Genomic DNA, 18,103 nt, shown 5'->3' with positions numbered 1-18,103 from the left:
AGGACAACAGGAGCCGCTCCCGAATCCGAATCCCGACCCGATATTTGTTTCAACCGAGAGTTAAAAGGACAAGAAAAACCAAAGGAAAGAATACAAGAATGCCTGAAGGTATAGCCGCTCCTCGATGTTTCGTACATCTCCCCAGCTGGCATTGTCGTTAACCCGAAGCCGACACAGGCGCGAAGTCGAAGAAGAACAAGAAGAACAAGGCTGCCGCGAAGGCAAAGGAAGAAGTAGGAAACAAGAATACAGAAAATGGACACCTAGAAGAGAATATGGAAAACCAATCTGATGAAGAGGCACCGGAGTCGAATGTGTGTGGTTCCATCCAAAACCTTAGATGGTGGAAGACTATACTGAAACTTAGGAAAGCCACAGGGCACGCCAGCCGCTTCGATAAACGGGAAATCTGTCAGCAATATAGCGACCGAAAGAACTGCGAGCAACGAAGACGACGACTCCGATGGAGAGTCTGCCGCTACGACCAAGAATGATACCCAGCAGCAGGCCAAAAGCGACGCTGAACCGCCGGCGCTGGATGCACAATCCAAAGACCGCTTCGATGCCCTTGTTCGAGATCGTGATTCATTGCGGGCAGAGGTGACTGGCATGCGCAAGTCCTTGGAGGAAATACAATCCAGACATCGGGAAGACATGGAAGCACTACGACAGAGGGTAGATGATGCCGAGAGTAAGAAAGGACAGGCGGAAACACAATACCAGAAATTACTGGAGAGGGTCAATACGATTAAGGCCCAATTGGGGGAAAGACTCAAGGAGGATGCTGTATGTCCCGATCTTTTGGTGGTGGTGGTGGTGCTATTGATGGTATTCGGGCTAACCCTCTCTTCTTCTGGCTTTTCGTGTAGGAGGAAATCGCCCAGGCAAGGTCACAAATTGAAGATCTCGAGGGGCAGAACTCGAGCCTCACAACTGAATTGGATTCCAAATCCTCGGAACTCGCTGAGATCGCGAAGGAAAACGAAGAAAAGGCTATAGAAATAGCCACCTTGCGAGATCGAACAAACCTGTCCCAGCAAAACTGGTTGAAAGAGAAAGATGAACTCCTCGAACAGGAATCGTATATTCAAGCTGAATTCGAACAAGCCAAGGAGGCCATGCATAATTGGGAAGTTCTTGCCATGGAAGAACGGTCGATAAGAGAAAGCTTGGGAGAAAAGGTCATCGACCTCGAAGAGCAGCTGGTCAATCTTAAAGACGCCTATGAGAAGGCCGCATCCGAGCTTGATAATCAGTCGTCGACTGTGGATGGCTTACAACGGGCGTTGCAAGAGATCCAAACCGGTAGGCCTCCATTGCTGACCATCTATGACCCAGAAATCACTAACAAGAGGTTATATTATATAGCCCGAAAGCAGGAGCTTCGTGAACTCGTCGAGAGCTCTGATGCTCAGCTAGAAGAACTACGGCAATCTCTTCGTGATGCAGACAACAAATCATCTGAAGCTGAAAAGTCCCTCCTAATTGCCCAAGAAGAATTGGAACGGGTGCGCCCATTCGAGAAAGAAGTCAAAGAGAAGAACCTTCTCATTGGCAAGCTCAGACACGAAGCTGTCACTTTGAACGATCATTTGACAAAAGCCTTGCGGTTCCTCAAGAAGGGAAAGCCAGAGGATAATGTTGATAGGTACTGTTCCCAGAATTCAATGTATCAAATCTTGCTAACCGAGGTCACCTAGACATATTGTCACCAACCATTTACTGCACTTTCTTGCGCTAGATAGATCAGACCCTAAGAAATTCCAGATATTGCAGCTTATTGCAGCACTCCTGGGTTGGACAGATGGTGAGCCCAATGCTAACAGAGGTCTTTCCCTTCCTTTCTCTGTCAATACTGACCGTGAACAGAGCAACGAGAACAAGCAGGTCTTGCGCGACCCGGAACATCGAACACATCTAACAAGCTTCGAGTCCCTGGCACTCCCGTTCGCACGCCTAGCACGCCGACGTTGGCCACAGAGTTCATGGACAACGGCACTAGCCACAAGGAGTCGCTGGCGGAACTGTGGTCCAATTTCCTAGAGCAAGAATCGCAAACCGGGAATGAAAGCGCAGCGAAAAGCGGGAATCAAGGACAGTCAAAATCCTAGACTGATGTAGAAAGGCATGCTTCTGTATCAACTAGCCCTCATGTTTTTTTTCCTTTCTTCTTTGTTGCCTTCGACTTGATGAAACCATCCTTTATTTATGCATTGTACGATAGGCTTGTTCTTATCGAAAGTATTCAAACTCATTTGAGCATCTCAATCACAGTCGAACTATGTGAGTTACAGATCCTACGTGGGGAACATATGTTTGTATGGAGTTACCGCCTTCGGTTCTGCCGCGATACCATGTTGGATTCATGAGTTTTGTCCCTGAATATTTTTGTCGTCTCTTCGATCGATGAATTATTTGCTGGGATCTCGCACTCGCTTTTTACATTTTAGTAGACGACTAACTACATTTGCCTGTTATTCAACCACGACAATGGCGACCAGTGCTGGTACAAATCTCGACACATGGCCCATCCTACAGCAATCGACTAACTCATTTGATCTACAGTGCACAAATTCCGTCCGGTGGTGGTATCAGGCCCCTCTGGAGCTGGAAAGTCAACCCTTCTCAAGAGGCTTTTTGCTGAGTTCCCTGACACCTTTGGGTTCTCGATTTCGCGTATGCCCCTCGTCCAATTTCGCTTTTGAAATAATGTCACTCATTCCCTCTGCTTGTCAGATACTACTCGTGCTCCTCGAGCAGGCGAACAACATGGACGCGAATATTACTTTGCCACCAAGGAGGACTTCTTGGACCTTGTGAGCAAGAGTGGTTTCATCGAACACGCGCAGTTTGGAGGAAATTACTACGGCACCAGCGTTCAGGCCGTGAAGGACATCGCGGAGAAGGAAAGGATATGCATTCTTGACATTGAGATGGAGGGCGTGAAGCAAGTCAAGCTCACTGACCTCAACGCCCGGTTCATGTTCCTTTCGCCTCCCTCGCTTGAAGAGCTTGAAAAAAGATTGCGTGGTCGAGGAACCGAGACAGAGGAGAGTCTAAACAAGCGTCTTACTCAGGCAAAGAACGAGCTTGAGTTCTCCAAGCAACCCGGAGCTCACGATAAGATTGTCGTCAATGATGAATTGGACAAGGCGTATGTTGAATTGCGGGATTGGATTGTTGACGGTGGTAAATTCGGCACGCAGCAATGAGCAATGATTCCCTTACTCAATTTTTCATGCGGTACATATTACATTCGATATCCGAAGCAGCGCTGGACAAAATATAACATATTTTCCTCATTAATAGAAATTAATGAAATTAGGTACATGTAATCGACACTTCCGCATTAACATTGTAGTGTCGGCCCCGCTCTTGCGAACAAAGAACAGCTATTTAGGAAATCAAACCCAGTCAGTTCAAAAAGGAAAAGTGATGATATAGAACATGAAAAAGTTAAAATGGATATCAGTAACAGCTTGCAGGTGAAAAGGAAATGGGGAGGGAAGAAAAATAGAAGAGATGGACTCTCAGAACTGCCATATAATCTGTCTGCGATAATTCATGTGGCAATGATTGGTATCAAGATGCTCGCTACACCAAACTGCAGGAAAAAGAAGATTCATGTGTCTCTAGCCGACAGCTTCTGTGAGGTCTAGTAGCCGTTCATAGTAGCCCGTTGCGAGTTACGACTGAGTTCCCGGTCAGCGGAGGGACTGATAGGCCGACTAGTAGCACTGTGACCGCCTGCTGCGCTGCTCTCCTTCAGAGCTAGAAGCTGCTTGGCACGGAAGGTCTCATAGTGGATCTGGCTGGTGGTCTCGACGAGGTCCTGCAGGTGAGTGCGGGTCAGGAAGTTTCGCAGGTAAACGAATTCGCAGTGGTTTTCATCCTCGACGTTAATCACGCCCCAACGGTTCTGGCGGCCGCGAACTTGCTGGCCGTTGACGACAATGTTCTTCTCGCTACCGACAACAGCAAAAGGAATGATGTCCTGTAAACGTATTTCGTTAGACAAAGGAAAACGTAGTTCCAACTAGTAGACTCCGTACCTTGATCTGGACATTCATAGCACGCTCCTCGTCGTCAAGCTCGTCATTATCGTAGGGGTACATCTTCAGGTTATGGAAGGCAAATTCTTCCTTGATTCTCTCCTTGAACACCTGGCGTTCCTCGAGGGTGAGCGAATCGGACTTGGCGATCACGGGAACAACATTGACGACATCCGACAGCTTCTTCAGAACAACAATGTCAATAGGCTTGAGTCTGATATTTAAACATGGTCAGTCACTGCATGCGCTTAACTATCGATAAAGATATGGAATGACTCACGCATGGCCGGAGGGCTGGATGAAAAACAAGCAGCAGTGGATACGGGTATCTTGGATATAACGGTCACGCTGGGCAGTGAGTTCCTTGCGGAGATATGCCGAATGCTGATCCTTGATGTATTTCACAATCGGGTCCCAACTGAATGCGTCATTAGTTCGATTCGAACGAGTTATAGGTCAAAGGGATCAATCGGGGAAATACCATCTGTCATTGTTGACCTGATCACCGTAGCCAGGAGTGTCTACGATGTTCAACCTGAGACGGACCCCGTTTTCCTCAATAACTAGTAACCATGACTTAGCAAACAACCTCCCTTGACATAAAACCAATGTTGTAGCGAAACGTACTGTGGGAGGCCGCCTGAATTTCGGTGGTCGAACGGACAGGCTCATCAGGAGTGAGACGACCCTTGGAATCGATCAGGTGGGAAGCGAAAATGGTGTTGATCAGAGTCGACTTTCCAAGACCGGTCTGGCCTGTTCACAATAAAGAGGGCACGGTCAGCCGAGGACCCGAAAAGACAATCTGGATAGCGGGGGAAAGAGTCGCTGGCTGTATACATACCAACGCACATCACATTGAACTGGAAACCGCGCTTCAACAGCTTCCGCTCAATCTGCGAAGTGATACTGTCGAAGCCGACATGGCTGCGAGGAAAGACGGTCGCGGTGGGAACCGAAGGGGTAGTAGTCGTGGCCATCGTGAAGAGAGTTGGAATAGTGGTAGTGGTAGGAGTGGGTGTAAACGAAGGATATCTTGAAAGGGGGGAAACAAAAGGCAATTGAGAGATAGAACGAAAGAGTCGAGCCGGCAACGGTTCACCAACGAGTGATAAATACCCAAGAACTCCTTCCTGTCTACACCAGGAAAGTCCCAGAAAGTCAGCGAGAGAAACAGCGATTGAATGCCCTTCGTTCTCTCCTCGTCTTGATCTGGAGGAGGCCCCTTAATGGCTCAGGGGGCCACTAGTCCCGATCGGGTTAGCGCATCTCCGGCCTCCGACTCGAGCCAGATCAAGAACTTTCTTGGTCGGTCTCGATATAGTGAATAATTGGAAGATTGGATCAGTCCTGCGAACACCCCATATATTCCTTTCAATAATTCTAACATGACTCTACGAATGCTCCCGTCTACCATGTCTTCGCAAATGTTTCCGCGACTCCTTTCGTTCTCGCCCGCCGCTGGTCAATGGTCTCGGTCCCTGCAAAGCTCCTCCGTTCTAAACCAAACCCTCTTCAGACCCGTTGGGTTGTCGTTGACCATTCCGGGTCTGCTTTCTGATATTTGGGATTCTGTTCTGCGTGCTGTACCGAAGAAAAAGGTCTCCCACATGAAGAGACGCCATCGCCAAATGGCTGGCAAGGCTCTAAAGGATGTGAAGAATCTCAATACGTGCTCGGGTTGTGGACAGGTGAAACGCGCACATATTTTGTGCCCACATTGTGTAGCGGGTATGACTGCTCTGGAAGAATAGGACGTTTTCACTCAGAATGACGACTAACCACGAGGTCTTTGCTCAATAGATATCAAGAAGCAGTGGGGTAAGACCCAAACGGCATGATTCTCACACGCGAACATGAGACGAGGAAGTCGGACGATAAACAGGATACGAGAGACTATTACGGTTATTGTACTTTTATATGAAAGGGAGTGTGTTATGTGCGGCATGGCATTTGGCGTCTGGTTTATACTGGGGAAAAATATTTGTCTGTTACTGTTTTGTATATCCATTTCTTCCTAGACTTCTGTCCAATGGACACCAGGCTTAAATCTGGGTCATCAATCGCATCTATAGAATCTCGTAGTAGTTTTCTTTCTTTCTTTCTTTTTTTTTTTTCAGTTGTCGGCTTCGTTGTGGACTATTTGTTCCCCAGATGTGAAATGGCCCATTGATGATCTCACCGACGGCGGCTAGGATTTTTGTCCCACCAAGTCATACAACTGCCGCCGATTCCATATTTTCTTGTAGAACACACACACCTCTTGAGGGTACGGGGGATCACAAAATGGTAAGATTGGCAAATCCTAAGATAAATACTGTAGATTGTCTTTATTGATTAACATGACTGTCTAGTCGAAACAATATCTCTCGTGGGGCTCCGCGGACAATGGTAACTACCTTCCTATATCGTCCCAGATCAAATGCAACAATGCTAAGGTGTTTATTCCAGCGCACCCAATTGATATCTTCTCGTTGGCTGTGACGGATAAGCAAATTCTGTCCGCCTCGGGTGCTTCTTCCATTCAGGTCCATTCCACTACGGACCCAGACTTTCCCTTGACTCAAACCATTGAAGGGGCTCATAAAGTTGGCTGCCATCATATCGTGACTGACGGACGCGGTACAAGGGCCATCAGTGTGGGATTTGGTGGTGAGATTCAGATCTGGATTTGCCGTGACGGAACTTGGTCCCATGATGATGCGGGTCCAGGTAACATGACTTTCTTCCTTATCAACTACTTTACCTATGAGACTGACGGAATACAACAGGAATTGCAGATTTTAGTGAGGTTTGGGCTGTTGCTCTGTCAGAAAATGGGCAGTTCCTTGCTGGTGTTAGTCAAGATGGTCACATCAAAGTCTGGGACTTAAACGCCAGTGGTGAACAGATACAGGACTATGAGACCCAGGGCAGCTTCGGTACATGTTTGGATATAGTAGGTGCATTGAGAGCCCCTATTTTTTTTTTTTCGGGCTTCTGGGGGTATTGACGCAGAATAGTCTGCGGATGGTCGTCTCATCGCCAGTGGACACGAGAATGGTAGCGTCTACATCTTCAGTACTGAAACCGGTCGTATGCCATTTTCCTTGTCAGGTATGTCGTATCTATAGCGCAAAGGGCTTTGAAGTCAGCAGGTTCCTCAACAGTTCATATCTGATGCCTCTTCCAGGTCTTGTGAAGCCCGTACGAACCGTTGCTTTTTCTCCTGCCGGAAAGCTCCTCGCTGCTGCCGGTGACTCTAAAGTAATCGTGCTATTTGACACCTCGTCTGGAGAACAAGTCGCAAATCTGTCCGGTCATTCAGCGTGGATCCTGTCGCTTGCGTGGAGCACCACAGGAGAATATCTCTTGAGTGGGTAAGTTACTTTCAAGGCAATTCTTTGCCTCAGAGCGGTTTGAACTGATAATAACCAGGTCATTTGATGGAAAGGTTAAGGTCTGGTCGATAGATACCAAAACATGTGTTGCCACGCACTCCGAGACTGAAAAGGCCGTTTGGAGTGTCAAGTGGCTTCCAAAAGTTGGAAGGTCTGAGGGCTTCGCTACTGCGGGAGCAAATCGAAGCATAGCGTTCTACCGAGAAGCTACGGGGGGTTAAGGCATGGTCTTCTTGATAATTGCGTTTACGGAACATACTGAATGAGATGATTATTATCATGATGCCGATACTGCAGTCATTCTCAATATGGATTAATAGCATTATACAGAAATACATGTAGTTTCATATAGGACGTAAATCGTAAAATGCCTTCCGCCGGGTGTTCATTCATTTCAATGCCTCAACAAACAACTTGCGCATCCGCTTCAAGAACGCACCAAAATCACGATCCTCGTTGAGTATATCCAGCTCTTGCTCGAGGGCCTCCCTTTCCAACTTGGGACGCGTGTGGTACACCTCATAATCCCGACTGGCTGTCCCAAGTTCAAACCAAGCCTCTGCTTCCCAGTCTTTTTCCAGCAAGTGACTATAAATGAATTTCAATCGATCCTCTCTCCCCGCTCCTTCAATCCGAAGACATAGATAATCTTGCCAGAAGTCGAGTTCCGGAACGTTAAGGCGAGTTTGAGCATCCAAATTTCGAGCATGGGCTTTTTGCGCGTCAAGTCTCTGGCTAATAGACTTTTGTGTCTCTGCGATCTGTTGCCTTAAGCGATCCCGCTTGACCAGACGGGCATCGCGCTCTAACGTAATGGAGGAGATGGCGGCATGCATTTCAGCAGCTTCAGCAGCCTCTTTTTGAAGTGTTTGCTCGTGCGTTTGCGACTTGAGATTTAATATTTCGATATCCTTCTGTTTCATACGTTGATCCTCTATCATATCAGGCGATTAATTTCCGATTTCTAGAATGGAGAGGTCGTTTGATTTGCCCTCAACTCACCCTGAAGTTCTGCCAGATTGATCCTGAATTGATTCCTCTCCTCCAAGACTTGCTTCCTGCCTCGCTCAATAAACGCATCAAATTGCATGCTAAACTGAGCCATGCGATTGCGCAGATCTTCAAATCCGAAATTTATACTGGGAAGCGAGTCTGCCATTGAGGGCGCATCTGCGGTAGTTAGGGGTGGCCGCATGCCACTTGTTGAAAGAGACGGGTCGAAAGATGAAGACATTGTAGCTTATCCTAGTCGCAGGACGTTGTGGTATATGTTTGGATTCTATTCAGAAATGGGGTTGTTTTTGTCTCGTGGTGTTGTCGGTTGTTTATCGACAAGCGGGATGCGCGCAGAGGGTATATAGACAGCACAGTCGCCCACCAAACGATAAATGAATAATTCTGAAGGTGTCGGTTCAAAGCTTTTAGGGTCAGATAAAAGGTATGTCAATCCAAGCGTCTCTAGATTCTATCGCACCGAAGGGAAACTAAAGAAGAAACAAGAGGGTGGGTCAATAAAAGCGGCATAATAAGCGGTGAAAAATAATTCAGCAAAATATAGTTGCGGCGCAACGATCATCACTTTTTTTTTCTTTTTCGCATTCTTGATCTTTTTAATCGGTAATACTGCTTTGTCCGGCCTCTTGCAGATGACATTGATCCAGAGCGTCCATGCCAAAAGCTCTGGCAAGCCACCTGCCATTTGCACTGTTTCTATTAGCCAATTCCTTACGCGACTCGATTGAAACGGCCATTGATCGATATGCTTACCGGGGTAGATATTGCGCATATCATCAGGAGTAAAGCAAAGCCCGATGGATGAACATTCAACGAGTGCTCTCCAATATGGGCACTTGGGTAAAGCGGTATATGTACCGGAGACCCAGGCCTGGTCATTTTCTCGTACCCTAAACCAGCGTAAGTCATTTACGTTTTGGCGGAAAGAGGGGCTTTTTCACTGACGCCTGGCCAAGCATCTTCAATATTGTATACTGGAGCAACCAAGATGACTGTAGCCTCTCCTCTCACTGCTCCTCAGTCTTTTTTAGTCGAGAATAAGAACCTACTGCCGAGAGTGCACCCGGAGCTGGCGGCGTGCTGGTCCTTGGTTAGCAACGAGAACTTTTCGCATGTTATCACGACAAGCGAAATATGTGATTCCCAGGTATCTTCACTTTTGGACTTGGGCTGTGCTGTGGATCTCGAAAATGATGATTCGGGTAGTCGGGTTTTGCCAATAGCAGTGTTTGCATCCGGGGAGTGCGGCAACACCATCTCGTTCCGAAGATTGGAGGAAGATACTCTGGAACTGAGACAACAAACGACCTTCATGCGTGTTCCTTCTATCGGTGAAACAGACGCCACGGAATGGAGTGTCGGTGGTGTCCCGATTCGTCAAATTTGCTTTGCGCGGACAATTGAAGAAAAAGCGACATGGATGGCCGCTCGATGCCCTGATTCAACCACGATTTTCCGGCCTTTGTACCACAGAGACCCTGCTCCAAGGCGCATATGCCGTGACAATGATAGCGTACTTTCGAATGACGCTCGTAACTCCCGATTGGATGCGAACCCGTTGGTTGAGATATCAAGTTTACGGACGGGTGGTTTCCCGCACGCCGATATAACATTCAATCCCTGGTACCAGAGACAATTCGCGATTGTAGACCAACAGGGAAACTGGAGCATCTGGGAGGTGTCTGGTCGGCACAGGCGAAATAAGGGCAATTGGGCCGCAACATGCGTGAATTCGGGTTCATTGCCATGGCTCGATAATGGCGATAGTCCTGATTTGGATAACCAACCTCGACATGATGGATGGGGGGTAATTGAATGGGCTGGGGACGTCAATAGCATCGTTGTTTCTGATCGGCGTTGTCCCATGCTTTACCGGATGGAAGGCGATCAAATCTGGTCCATTCCAATTGAGCTTGGCTTGAAAAGAAAGTCCGAATGGATCTTGGACATTAAAAGAAGCCCATCAAACGCATCTCACGTTTATGTGCTCACCACGACGAGCATATTCCGGCTCGAAATTACTGAGTTCTCTGGCGAAGGTGATGTTGGGTCTCTATATCCTCATCTATCCTGGTGCCATTATAGGGATCCTGAAGATACGACACTGCGGTTAAGTGCACTACTTACCAATGAAGGTATGGGCGCTTGTGTATCCGTGGAAAGGTCCTGTACACGTACTAACATTTGTTTGCTAATAAGATTTTTACCTCTTTCTGTACTCACGGCTCAACAACTTTGTGCTGGGTTTTCAATGCCCGAATGCAACTGAGGAAGAGATGAACAGCACTGTACGTATTCCAGATCCATTTATCCTGGATATACCCTCTACGGTCGATGTGTCGCCGGAATCCCAAGATTCGACGAATAGTACACAGTTTTCCACACTCATATTCAAACAAATCGCACATTCGCCAGCATCAGTCGGCAAAAGTTACTATGATTCTAGCGCGAGACTTTCCAAGCTTTTCCTGCTGGACTCGCGACTTGCTGTCTGTGAATCGGTGTACACTGAGCCCACGATTTCTGGCGACACTGAAGAACAGCCTCTCGGGCGGGATGCATTGCGGGCAAAAAGACGCCAACAAAGTGCGCGGAAAACTCGAGCATTTCGTTACCGGAATGATTTCGTGGTCGATGATTGGGATGAATCTATGCGTAGCATGGGTGCAACCGCGATCCCGAGTATGGGGATCTCTACGGTATCACCTCATGCAATTCCTAAATGGACTACTGATTATACGGCCGTCTATGCTGTTGCTACGGGGCGGTTAATTCTCGGATCGAATGAAGGGGAATTTTCACAAGACTCGGAGGAACTGTTAAAGAACATCAATTCTCTAGCAGACCAAATCGCCGATACAGCCTTGAGTGACCAAGCTGCGAATACCCTGTACGTACAGAAGTTGATATTGGCCAAGTATGTTCTGAAATTGACACACTTTAGACTCGAAGTTTTCGGCAGCAGTTTTCTGTTGGATGACATTGAAAAAAGTGCCCAAGCCATTGAAGGTGTCATTTTGCTTTGCAAGCAGCGAGAATCAAATCCTCAAATTGAACACCGACTCTCCATTCTGCCGATTTTACCATTGATGCAGTTAACCGTTGCGAACGAAAGCGAAGGAAAACCGAACCTAGTATATATTTATGATCGTTTGGTCAGCACTTGGCTCTCAAATCTACCCCACAATATTCCCGGACGCACACGGATTACGAAGGAGAGAATCATCAGGAAGCTGGCGGCCGATCTCGTCCTGGCCCGGATCAATATCACTCGCAAACCCCCCGATGGTAAGCATGATGATTATCTGGACAATCAAGATGACGCCAAATTATCGAATCCGGAAACTAGCTTTGGCTCTCATGGGATTGTGACGCCACGACGTTCGTCTGTCCCAGTCTCTGAAAGAGATGGCGGCGGTTCAACCTCTCGAAGCGATTTAGGTGCCACAAACAACGGCGTCTCGGATTCCCAGCCTACAAAAAGAGTGCCGGTCTACTCTACTCTGTCCTCTTTAACGACGTTTAAGAATCAGCCTTCCATGTCCTGGAACGTGGAATCCATGCTTTCCCATTGGGTACCGGGTATGGACCCAGCTGCTTATGATTGGCAGAGAACTGTATTCTCAGTTGAAGAGGATGAGTCACAGCGGATGTCGCGATCTGTGACTCCCAAAAGAAAACAGCGGAAGAAAACACCACAGAGAACGACCATGACTTCTCCGGCACCTCCTCCCATTTCGCCGGCCATTCCTGGCATTTATGGACAGAGCAGTCAGCCGACAAGCGACGGCTTATATCGGGGAATACCACAGAGTAGTCAAGTCACCACTGTGGATGAGGATCTTCCCATGACTCAAGTCGAACGAGGTCTCTTTGGTGGAAGAGAGGCAAATAAGAAGAGCGTCATGAAGACGAGAAAGAAGAAACGGGCAGCTGGCTTTTAGGTTAAACTATCATCTAATCTAATGCAATTTGTACACTATTATTCAAATACCAATGTTGTTCTTTCTCCCAACTAAGCAAGCCAGTGAATGCCAAGACTTTGTATGACACATGGGCGCTATACCCAGATGGGAAATCACATCATCTTGAAACACATAATTCCATAGTAAGCAAACGTCTCCAACAACCCCGCGATAGTCTTACGTTCACGCCTTCAACAAAATACTCAAACAAGACAAGCACTATGTCGGACCATCAATACAAGTTCAACGTCTCCATGAGCTGTGGCGGCTGCTCCGGTGCCGTGGAGCGAGTCCTGAAGAAGCTCGAGGGTATGTTGTGCTTATCGTCCCGCATCGATATCATTGTCCCCTGTCAACACATAACTGTCAACACATAAGATGGTGCTGTGGAATGTCGCACAATTCATGCACCCCTCGGTGTCGTACAGTGATAGGCCGACGCTAAACAGTTTTTCTTGGATCTACAGGTGTCAAATCCTTCGAAGTCAAGTTGGACTCCCAAACCGCCGACGTCGTTACCGAGCCGTCTGTGTCGTACGATACCGTTTTGGCAACAATCAAGAAGACAGGAAAGGCCGTTAATAGTGGTGAAGCTGATGGGCAGAAGATGACCGTTTGACTTGGTCGATCATAAATACCGTCTTTTTGCTTACTCGGGACCGCCTCTTTCTTTTCTTTCTGCGCATCCCTTGGAGGGACCGAACTTGGGTGCGGAGGGCATCACATTTCAGAATGCCAGAGTTGATTCATGCACTTTGTTCTTTTGTCTTTGCATTTCTCGCATTAGTCCTGCCAAGCATGCCCAAGGCGTTGTTGCTTAGGTCAATTATCAACATACCCATGACATGGAATAGCATTGATGTCTTCCAGAAGTTGCATATTATCTTGCAACTCAATAAAGAAACTAGATCGACCGCATATGACAATTGAACAAGGTTATTAATTAGAATGGCAATGAAAACATAATGCTCATTCGAAAGGATGTGCAGCTGGGTATCACGCAACAGCAGGCTCTTGCTTATATAAACATGCTTTCAACCAAAAAAGATGAAATAGCAATATGACAACTCTCCCAGTACTATCCAACAACGTCGATGTTCTCAATCCACAATGACGATAGGTCTGTTATCCGGAATAGGATGGGGTGGTTCTGGGCGTTCAACCCTCCTCACGTAAGTAGGACGTTCCCAGATCTGAGCATGCGGTGTATATTGAGAATGGCTGTGCACATGCCTATAATACCGTTAGTGACGATTGAAAATAATAGTGAATATAAGGTGAGACAGAGGAGGAAGATATAGGAATGCAACTGGAAGTCAGCTGTCTTTGAAGAAGGGGAGCCCTAGCGTCGTGATCATACCGTGCAGAATTCCAAGATTCTTCGTACTGCTGTTTCTGTGACGATGATCCAAGTACCCTGTCACTGCCTAGGGGCCTATGCGTGTCTTCAAAGGTTGCATACCCATGGAAAGGTGCCGCGCGATGATCCAACGGTCGATGATCGCGATACGTGACTGGTGCCCTAGTATCAATATGCCCATCTCTATGCTCGCCATCATGAACCCAGACCCTAGATGGATGAGAAGTTTCTGCAACACGTGGACGTTGCATGGTGTATTCCAGGGGCTCCGGTTCGTATGGAACCGGGCGGACAAAATCATCTGCATAAAGGTGCCTCCTATTAGAAATATCGGTGAAGCGCTCATCATCTCTGTCTCTCCATGTCGGGGCTTGCAGTTGTGAGTCCTCAAGTAGTCTGGAGCGACTATAATCATGGTTTCCAAGGTGAAAAGGGGGTGCCTTTGGATCGAAAGAGATTTGTACTGGTCGCCTATGACTATCATCCACGGCAACGGCATGGGCTGGTGTCGACGGAATTGCATATGATCCTTTAGAAACTTCGGCTGAATGACTATGAGCAGCATAAACCTTTTGCCCATCAACACGTCTAAGTTCAAAGCTAGGGTTGGCATGAACAGGGGAGCCCCGGTGCTGTGGCCAACATCCTGTAGTAGATAAGCCGGTTGGGGTAATGAAATTCCTATGTAGGTGTAAGTCTTCCCGGGAGGAGTGATTTTCTGGAGCAACTTCATAGGGGGCGTATCGTGGTCCAGTGGGGGTATCTGTGAGAACATTTGAAACGACTGATTCAACAACACCAGGTGCAATCCCTGACCGCGGATTCCCATTGACGGGTTCGTAATAAGCTATTCGCCTTCTCTTGGGAAATTGTTGGCCATTGGAGTTGTCCCCACTAGTATTATGAAGATCATTTTGGTGTGGAAGACGCTGTGGCGTCACTGAGCGAATTGGCAGGCTCCGGGGAATCCCTTCGCGTAGGCCATCTAACCTGCCACTGACTGGACGCCTGGGTGAAGAAGGATTTTCAATGGAAGGTAAAACACGATCCTGGGCATCCACATTCCTGGTATGGGAAGAAGCCAGTAGCCTGGGTTGGTGCCCAACTCGGAATTTATTACCATCATGAAATCCTTGGGGGTTATTAAGAATGGGTACATCGGTCAAGCCAAATTGACGGAACGGGTCATGTCCATCTCGAAGAACTGGCTCTCGCCTCAACGGTGCAATATCAGTTGGTTGGGCAATATCTGGATTTCCTTGACTGGGGTGTTCCAACGATGAGTGCACCTTATATGGCACATGAGAGGTCAGTATATTGCGACATGTCTCCTTCTGAGGCAAATTTTCATAAATGCGCCGGCATGATTTCGGCACTTACACGGTGTATGGGCGGCACTGCAGTGTACACGAAGGATGTAGGTTGATCCATAGATCCTGTGCCTACTTCAACACCATGTGGTGGTTGCTGTAGGGAGTAAGGTCTCTGCTGGTCAGTTGAGCTGCCATAAAGCCTGGTGTCAGTGGCGTTTGCAAAATCTCTGTAACGATTGATAGCACGGTCCCAGGCCTGGTATCTGCTGAATCCCCGGCGATCGACCTTGTTCCTTTTGGGTACTTGTGGAATAACACGGAAGCCTGATGGTGCCTCATCCTCGGACAACTCTCGTATGGGGGCCCGCGAAGCTGGATCCGCAAAGTCAATCTGTTTTGTTGGGAGTTCCACGGCGCGTGCTCTGCTGGATACATATTCCACACTATGATCCCGCTTGGTAGACGGCGGGCCGTTTTCGTCTTCGTCAGACTCAGTGTCATCATCATCATCAGAGATAACAATGACTTCCCTAAAAACATCCTCCAGGACTGTTTTCCCATTTTCGTCATCTCCACGCCATGCCACCAATTTTGCCAACGTTGATTCCTCAACTAGGCTTCTTGCTTCGTGGAAAGAGGTCATCTTCAACAGACGGTCGTAATTAGTGTAAACATGACGAATGTGTGCCACTACTGCCAACTGCGCACGGCGAGCGAGTGGCAATTCAAGGGCTGTGCCAACTTTTTGTTGGCCCTGTTCTTGGCTTAGCATTCGCGGGTAGGCCCACTTGCAAGTTTTACTGATAGTACTGCCACGTACCTTCTGAAATGCTGTTTTGATTATCTGGTTCAAATCGTTGTCTGGTATGTTAGGGAAGAGATCCCTTAGAGCGTCTCTGGCCTCAGTGTTGATCTCTATCTGAGAGAGTTCTTGGCTGTCGGATCTAATGTGACCGCCAACACCATGGACGGGCACAACCCTCCCTGCTGCTGTGAGAGATAACCCCAGATTCATACATACAGTAGCAACAACCGCACTTGGAAAGTGAAATCCAATCCGGTGCACGTGTTGAGAGAGATTGTGGGCGCGCATGTGAGGGGTTGTCTGAAGGAAAATTGTGAGCATGGTAGAAACTCAGATAAGCATAAGAGACACTTTTGGCCTACCGTAACAGCATAGATCTTCAAACCATCTTTGCGACAAAGCTCTTTACAAGCGTTTGTGACCTGAGGATTGCCTGCTGAAATGAAGGTATAACCTGGGGGCGCTTTTGTTTCAAACGAAATCTGCCAATCGACCGGTCAAGCTGGTCCATATGTAGAACGAACATAGCGGTAACATACGACACTCCGGAGTTTTTTCTTTTCTTGCGTGATAGATTCCATGATCACTTTATGTTTCTGAGCATTCCTTTTGGCGGTCCTGCTTGGTGCACGCCTGGCCGAAGCCGAAGCATGCCTCCTGAACACTCGTACCATGTTTTTGAAGTAACTCTATGGGTATCACTGCCTTCAAACTGTCTGTCGAAGCATCTTCACCTGGATCAAGCAACGCATGAACAACAGACATTAGAATGCCCACCAACGAGCATGCGAGAGGAAAAAGAAGGGGCCAACGAGAAGAGAGAGAGAAAAAAAAAAAAAAGGAAAACACAAGTGCAATAAAATTGATATGAGGAAAAAAGAGGAAGGGTGTAGGTTCGCTGTAACAAGTTAGTCAACCATTTCTACAATGGCGCGTTGTAGCTAGGCGGCGTCGGGGTTTGATGTCGGGTCTGTAAGTACACAGACAGCTTAACTGACTGGCAGCAAGAACAAAAGCTAAGGCCCGATAAAATCCAAAGCGAAAGCTTTTTGCAAAAAGTCTTTATTCTCGTCTATCTGGGAGAGCGAAAGGTGGAGGAGGGATGGTTAGATAGACGGAGGAAGTGGGAAAGCTTTTGCTTAGTCAGGTTGCGGCCTGATCAACTTCTTTGGGTCAGTTAACGAAGTTGGATCTTTTCGCTAAGATCGTCAGCGGCAGTAGTTGCAGACATCTTGCGACACTGTTACGGTAGTGCGTGGCCATTCCGGCAACTACAATATGGACCAGCGAGCTGTTGTCCACGCATACCGTCATCTCTATCGGCAAGGTCTCAAGGCGCTTCATTATTCTGTACCTGCACGACATGTCCTGCTCAATACCTTGCGATCCGGATTTCGTTCGTCCTCGCCAAACGATTTTGATTCGCAAAGAATTGCAAACACTGTGCGCTTTCTCCAGCAGGCAACTGATGTCGCGGGCCTCGAGCACAAGATCCTGAAGAATTTGATAATCATTAGGTATTGGGAACAACCGCAAGTGAGGAAAAATGCTCGAGTGTAAGACTCCTCATGGATACTAGAATACATTGAGAAACAACAAGGAGAAAGTGCGATTCTAACCTTCCTGAAGCTTAAAAGGTATAGGGATTGAAGGAAGTGAGGCCCATGCCCGCAAAGATGCCAATGAACAGTTTGAGTTGACGCTCGTGCTTCTAAACGAGAGCTTAGGGACATGCCTAAAATGACACTTATGATCTTATTCCTCATTCATCGCCCGCGATTTGCTAGCAAGCAGTGTATGCAATTGATGCGACAGTGTTCAAACCGCGATTATTACCTCTTTCCAGAAGAACAACTGAAAGTAGATGGAGAAAGGCATACATATGCAGCTCAGGGATGAGCTTCCGAACCTGCTTCTGTTCGGAGCCAGCATTGGACTCTATACACTGATTCCGGCTGGGTGAAGTCGGACGGTTCCTCCAGCAAACCATAAGGCAAGGTTGCCCTCGACAATGAGAACCATGCAACATTAATGGAATACGGAGTGCATACGCTTGAATGGGAAACCAATATGTCTTGGAGGAACAAAGATGGAACACTATCATCTCTACCTCCCAAGACTGATACAATACGTATTCCAGTATATCTATCAACATATACTGTACACACTACTATCTTATTACTATCGAGCTATTTTCGCCAGCCGAACAACAGT

General features: G+C 47.5%; 10 protein-coding genes across 10 annotated transcripts; 7 read left to right on the top strand and 3 right to left on the bottom strand.

Moving 5' to 3' along the window:
- Positions 1-98: 98 nt before the first annotated feature.
- Positions 99-2,111, top strand: ACHE_31001A (putative Golgi matrix protein; the record flags this gene model as incomplete). Its single annotated transcript, XM_043277681.1, has 7 exons — positions 99-108; positions 178-314; positions 373-786; positions 870-1,305; positions 1,369-1,648; positions 1,701-1,807; positions 1,870-2,111. The coding sequence occupies 7 exons, from the start codon at positions 99-101 to the stop codon at positions 2,109-2,111; spliced, it is 1,626 nt and encodes a 541-aa protein (XP_043135536.1).
- Positions 2,112-2,406: 295 nt separating this feature from the next.
- On the top strand, positions 2,407-3,212 carry GUK1 (guanylate kinase; the record flags this gene model as incomplete). The annotated part of the gene is made up of 3 exons (XM_043277680.1): positions 2,407-2,506; positions 2,566-2,676; positions 2,737-3,212. 3 exons carry the CDS (start codon positions 2,407-2,409, stop codon positions 3,210-3,212), a joined length of 687 nt encoding a protein of 228 aa, XP_043135535.1.
- A 443-nt stretch (positions 3,213-3,655) lies between these two features.
- Positions 3,656-5,032, bottom strand: aspD (septin aspD; the record flags this gene model as incomplete). The annotated part of the gene is made up of 6 exons (XM_043277679.1): positions 3,656-3,994; positions 4,053-4,266; positions 4,333-4,470; positions 4,534-4,615; positions 4,680-4,808; positions 4,897-5,032. The coding sequence occupies 6 exons, from the start codon at positions 5,030-5,032 to the stop codon at positions 3,656-3,658; spliced, it is 1,038 nt and encodes a 345-aa protein (XP_043135534.1).
- Positions 5,033-5,440: 408 nt separating this feature from the next.
- ACHE_30998A (mitochondrial 54S ribosomal protein bL32m) lies at positions 5,441-5,893 on the top strand (the record flags this gene model as incomplete). The annotated part of the gene is made up of 2 exons (XM_043277678.1): positions 5,441-5,783; positions 5,856-5,893. The coding sequence occupies 2 exons, from the start codon at positions 5,441-5,443 to the stop codon at positions 5,891-5,893; spliced, it is 381 nt and encodes a 126-aa protein (XP_043135533.1).
- A 445-nt stretch (positions 5,894-6,338) lies between these two features.
- ACHE_30997A (SKI complex subunit WD repeat protein SKI8) lies at positions 6,339-7,653 on the top strand (the record flags this gene model as incomplete). The annotated part of the gene is made up of 7 exons (XM_043277677.1): positions 6,339-6,341; positions 6,407-6,443; positions 6,504-6,764; positions 6,824-6,990; positions 7,055-7,148; positions 7,225-7,411; positions 7,470-7,653. The coding sequence occupies 7 exons, from the start codon at positions 6,339-6,341 to the stop codon at positions 7,651-7,653; spliced, it is 933 nt and encodes a 310-aa protein (XP_043135532.1).
- A 168-nt stretch (positions 7,654-7,821) lies between these two features.
- SPC25 (kinetochore Spc25 family protein) lies at positions 7,822-8,666 on the bottom strand (the record flags this gene model as incomplete). The annotated part of the gene is made up of 2 exons (XM_043277676.1): positions 7,822-8,366; positions 8,435-8,666. The coding sequence occupies 2 exons, from the start codon at positions 8,664-8,666 to the stop codon at positions 7,822-7,824; spliced, it is 777 nt and encodes a 258-aa protein (XP_043135531.1).
- A 577-nt stretch (positions 8,667-9,243) lies between these two features.
- Positions 9,244-12,390, top strand: ACHE_30995A (uncharacterized protein; the record flags this gene model as incomplete). Its single annotated transcript, XM_043277674.1, has 3 exons — positions 9,244-9,346; positions 9,403-10,581; positions 10,646-12,390. 3 exons carry the CDS (start codon positions 9,244-9,246, stop codon positions 12,388-12,390), a joined length of 3,027 nt encoding a protein of 1,008 aa, XP_043135530.1.
- A 242-nt stretch (positions 12,391-12,632) lies between these two features.
- On the top strand, positions 12,633-13,030 carry ATX1 (copper metallochaperone ATX1; the record flags this gene model as incomplete). Its single annotated transcript, XM_043277673.1, has 2 exons — positions 12,633-12,720; positions 12,879-13,030. 2 exons carry the CDS (start codon positions 12,633-12,635, stop codon positions 13,028-13,030), a joined length of 240 nt encoding a protein of 79 aa, XP_043135529.1.
- A 481-nt stretch (positions 13,031-13,511) lies between these two features.
- ACHE_30993S (DUF2293 domain-containing protein) lies at positions 13,512-16,563 on the bottom strand (the record flags this gene model as incomplete). Its single annotated transcript, XM_043277672.1, has 6 exons — positions 13,512-13,644; positions 13,772-15,060; positions 15,152-15,838; positions 15,905-16,189; positions 16,252-16,371; positions 16,429-16,563. The coding sequence occupies 6 exons, from the start codon at positions 16,561-16,563 to the stop codon at positions 13,512-13,514; spliced, it is 2,649 nt and encodes an 882-aa protein (XP_043135528.1).
- A 604-nt stretch (positions 16,564-17,167) lies between these two features.
- ACHE_30992A (uncharacterized protein) lies at positions 17,168-17,633 on the top strand (the record flags this gene model as incomplete). The annotated part of the gene is made up of 2 exons (XM_043277671.1): positions 17,168-17,445; positions 17,519-17,633. 2 exons carry the CDS (start codon positions 17,168-17,170, stop codon positions 17,631-17,633), a joined length of 393 nt encoding a protein of 130 aa, XP_043135527.1.
- Positions 17,634-18,103: the final 470 nt, after the last annotated feature.

Source organism: Aspergillus chevalieri, chromosome 3 (genome assembly GCF_016861735.1).
Source record: "Aspergillus chevalieri M1 DNA, chromosome 3, nearly complete sequence".
Classification (NCBI taxonomy): Eukaryota; Fungi; Ascomycota; class Eurotiomycetes; order Eurotiales; family Aspergillaceae; genus Aspergillus; species Aspergillus chevalieri.
Note: the sequence above shows the minus strand (reverse complement) of the source record. Positions and strands in the feature narration are given on the sequence as shown.